The sequence below is a fragment of the Macrobrachium nipponense genome, chromosome 12 (genome assembly GCF_015104395.2).
Source record: "Macrobrachium nipponense isolate FS-2020 chromosome 12, ASM1510439v2, whole genome shotgun sequence".
In the NCBI taxonomy this organism is placed as follows: domain Eukaryota; kingdom Metazoa; phylum Arthropoda; class Malacostraca; order Decapoda; family Palaemonidae; genus Macrobrachium; species Macrobrachium nipponense.
Genome location: NC_087205.1, coordinates 2,879,649 through 2,883,753, shown reverse-complemented (window position 1 = coordinate 2,883,753; position 4,105 = coordinate 2,879,649). Strand labels below are relative to the sequence as shown.

Sequence of the window (4,105 nt, the reverse complement as noted above, 5' to 3'; positions counted from 1 at the left end):
ATCTGTATTTCGCATTTAATTTCGAAATATATCTGTACATAGGTTAAACAAAACCATTAACTTTTTTCTACAAATTATGTTAGCAACCACAACAGGAAATTAACACTTAGAAACCTGTAAGATACCGTTATCAGTTTACTATGAACAAATTTGGGCCACAAAAAGGCCGCTAAGCTCGAAGAGTGAATTTTATTATCAACAAGGAGACAAAAAATAGTTTTGCGCTTATAGTAATTTTATTGTTAATTAAAAAAAATTGTACTTGCAGTCAACAAGAAGCAGAATAAATTCATAAGAGTGGAAATCATAAAAAAAATGAAACGCAAAAGACCGTAACAGTTACAAACACAAACAAGAAGTAAAAAATATAAAACAATCACATATAAAATCTTCTAACAACAAAACTTATATCTGTATCAAATTTTGTTTCAGTGGCTATGACTAACTGAATTCCTCCAAGAATCAGAATATCATAACAGCTTTATTTAAATTATATACATAAAGTTGTAATTCTATTGGGCCATATCACATAAGTCATCATCAACTTTTCCAACAAGTAACTATAACAATAAATGCAAATTTTATGTAAATTGTGAAGTCGCTGTTTTCTTTGAAGTAAAACACTTACGCAAAGCAAAGCAAAGCTCTTCTACTAACTTGACTAAGGGCCAACAAAGAACAAACAAACAAACAAATAAAGGAACCAAGGAAATAAGTTGGTTGAATCCAGGAACAACGTACGTTAGAAAACTAGACGAAAGCAAATCCAGTTCGGTCAGGAAGTCTAAAAGAGTGCTGGCTTGGAACGCTGGAATTCTTACGGAGGAAACCGAGCTGTAATCCACATTCCAGAGGAGCTAACCTGGAGCCCTCATACGAGGAATGTTTGATCTGGAAGCCTTATTCCAAGAAATTCCTGTCAGTGCGGCCGAAGTATTCGTTCACGTAGGTGTACTGATCGGCCTGCTCGCACGGCAGGGCGTTCTCGGGGAAGTCGCAGATGAGACGCTCCTGGTCGAACATCGTTCCTTCGCCGCAGAAGAAGGAGAACTGCCTGGTGATGACGTCGCCGAAGTTGATGTAAGGCAGGCAGATGTGGAAGATCAGGCAGCCGTTGGCCGTGTCGGCGTAGTAGCCGTAAGGGAGGTTGGCGCAGTCGAAGCCGGGCACGATGTTGCCCAAAACCAGGGACGCGTTGGAGGGCAGCTCGAAGAGGTCTGGAAAGCTGTCCCTCCTGTGGCGGATTCCAGGGACCACGGAGGCGGCGGCGGCAGCTGCTGCTACAAGAACTGGAAAAGAGAGAGGAAGGGTTGATTCCTACTTATAAAAGGAACTCAAACATTATCACCATCATCAGAAAAAGAACATGAATGTTGCATTTTGCTTTAAAAGGAATGGCATCCTCATTTCTCTAAAAGTATGATTCTCTCTTGCTTCTGTTAAAGGAACTAGGTAATGGAACAAGGAGCTTATCTCCTCAGTATATGAAAAGTAATTGAAATTCTGGATTTTCCATTAATACGGAATGACATTTATACTCTGCTTGAAATAAACCAGCAACTGAAATATAATCGACAGAGTACTTTACGTCAGTTAGAAACCTAATGTAACCAGTAATTCGTTCAGTGGAATTCGCGTAATTAACCCTTGAGAAAGGGAACATTTTTGCCAAGAATAAGGATTATATAGATGATTAAAAAAGAAATGAGGGCAACATAGAAAAACACTCATATTTGTACTCTGAACGGAATCTGAATATATAAAAACGGAAAACAAATGACGTACTCATAAGGCAGCTAAAAAGGAAAAGCATTCGTCTAAAAGAAAATTTAAAAAAATAAATTTAAATTGCTCGGAAGAACGCAGACAGCTAGGCGCATTTCCCAAACAAGAATAGAGCCATGCGAATATTTCTGTTTAATATATTGCGTCAGGTTCGGGTTCCACGGTCACCGTGGCTGCTCTCTCACTGCACATTCCTGTTCATATCTGTCACAGTCACTTTCCTTTTCCTTAACTTTCTTTTCCACGTCCAAAAATAGACTGTCAGCCTTGTGGGTTGTGCGAACCGAACCCCGACAAAAGAGGTGAGCAGAGCGTTCTAGTGTTAAAGTTCACACCTCGTGAACAAGAGGGATTACTGAATCTTGCAAAAAGCTTCGGTAGTCTTATTCAAAGCGGGACTCTGCCGTAATGATGTTCGAATGGAGAGAGAGAGAGAGAGAGAGAGAGAGAGAGAGAGAGAGAGAGAGAGAGAGAGAGAGAGAGAGAGAGAGAGAGAGAGAGAGAGAGAAATATCAATTATTATTGTTATAACATGTCTACATTCTTCCGGATAACCGCGTCGTTGTGATTCCATCATCAGAACAAAATCCTGTTTTGTAGTACAGACAATTCCGGTACTGAAACTTGCGTACTTTAAGTCTAATGATTGTCTTAAGCAAAATATTTGTTTTACATTCCATAAAGAACTAATGGAAGAATAACATACTCAATACAAAAATATCCAAGCACTGTAGGTTTGCTTACTCTTAGGCTGGTTATATCTGAATAAAATAGAATTTTTCAGCGTAAGATTAACGTCCATATCACGAGAAAAAAAATTATTAAAGAACCTTGCAACAGACCTTAGAATTCTGATGTGAGTAGCAATGAGTCACAAGGAGGTTTGAAAGCCACTGGAGTGAAAGTGAATCAAGTATCGTCAATGGACTGAGCCCAATACATAGCATCAAAAATGAAAATGTTCGAATGCCCCTCTAAAAGGTATGCAACCCTTTCTATTCATTTCCCCGAGAAAGAAGTGATTGAGCTACTATATCAAGCAACGTGTTTTAGGATGAGGTTCCCAAATACTATGACTTACTTAAAGAAAGCTAACTTTATCCCATTGTGGGATAACATCAAAAGCACGGCAACGGAGAATTGAACAAAAGAATAGTACTAATTGAAAGCTGAAGCATCAGTGAATGAATATCTCAGAGAAAAGTCAACCAGATAAGAAATTCGGGTTTGATCTTTTTTAAAAATAAAAATTATTTTCTACATACCGAAGGCGACGGCAACGGCTTTCATGGTGACGATAAGACGTAGAGGGGTATATTAGCCTGTAAAAATAGAAGACGGGACCGAGAAATTAAGCTGCAATCCACGAAGGAGAAGAGGAACGCTTTCCTGTTGCTGTTCGTTCAAGAGCCAATGGCCAAATGTCTGCTTAAGTGTGGCACCAGACATCCTTTATATACCCCAGTTGTCGCGGTGACAGGGGCAGCCCAGTAAGCGAGCGAGCCGAAGCAAGAGAGAGAGAGAGAGAGAGAGAGAGAGAGAGAGAGAGAGAGAGAGAAGTCAGGTCACCTGGATGAAAGAGAGGAGGAGGAGGAGGAGGAGGAGGAAGAGGAGGAGAAAGACCAACAACAGCATTCTGGGATCATAGCTTTGTCCTTTCATTTAAAGTGTGGTGCCAAATCCTTGCCGTCTGGCAGGACTTTCCCCCTTTGGCCCGGGGCGCCCCCACCCCCGCTGGTTGGTCCCAGCAGGGAATGGAAAGCCCTTCCTCTGACAAAAAGACCAGTCTAGTCAGAGCATTTAGGTTTATACGTAGATTGATCTGTTAGAGGTGATTTCATTTGAGTTTGGTCTAACATGAGTTGTCAAATGCATATCAGAAAGTATCGTTTATTTCGATTTTGAAATAGAAACAAATAGATGGAAGTCCACACAAACAACACGAAAGGATGATGTAACGAACCGTATATAAAATATAGAATTTTTTCGATATTGTTGCTGTTTCATAATGAACACTAACTGGATGCTGATAGGATCTGGATGACAGAAACTAAGTTTTAAAAAACCGAACTTTCTATTCTACACTCACGCAGAAGTTATGCCGTTTGTTTCAAAGGATTTCTTCAGAACCATGAAGATGTCGCGTCTCTGATACATGAGACATCTATGAGACAGGGACAAGAGCTACTCTCTCTCTCTCTCTCTCTATTAGCGTCTCTGGCCTTATTTTGACCCATTACTTCCTAACCAGACTCCTAATGCCCGTTAGCAGGTTTCTCAGCGATGAACTTGGTAATGGATCATTTTTGTAATAACGAAA

General features: G+C 40.1%; 1 protein-coding gene across 1 annotated transcript; it reads right to left on the bottom strand.

Annotated features, from left to right (window-relative positions):
- Positions 1–200: 200 nt before the first annotated feature.
- On the bottom strand, positions 201–3,209 carry LOC135224916 (U-scoloptoxin(01)-Cw1a-like). The gene is made up of 2 exons (XM_064264240.1): positions 3,051–3,209; positions 201–1,289 (listed from the first exon to the last, which is right to left on the bottom strand). Exons 1-2 carry the CDS (start codon positions 3,073–3,075, stop codon positions 901–903), a joined length of 414 nt encoding a protein of 137 aa, XP_064120310.1. The 5' UTR covers positions 3,076–3,209; the 3' UTR covers positions 201–900.
- Between the last annotated feature and the right edge of the window lie 896 nt (positions 3,210–4,105).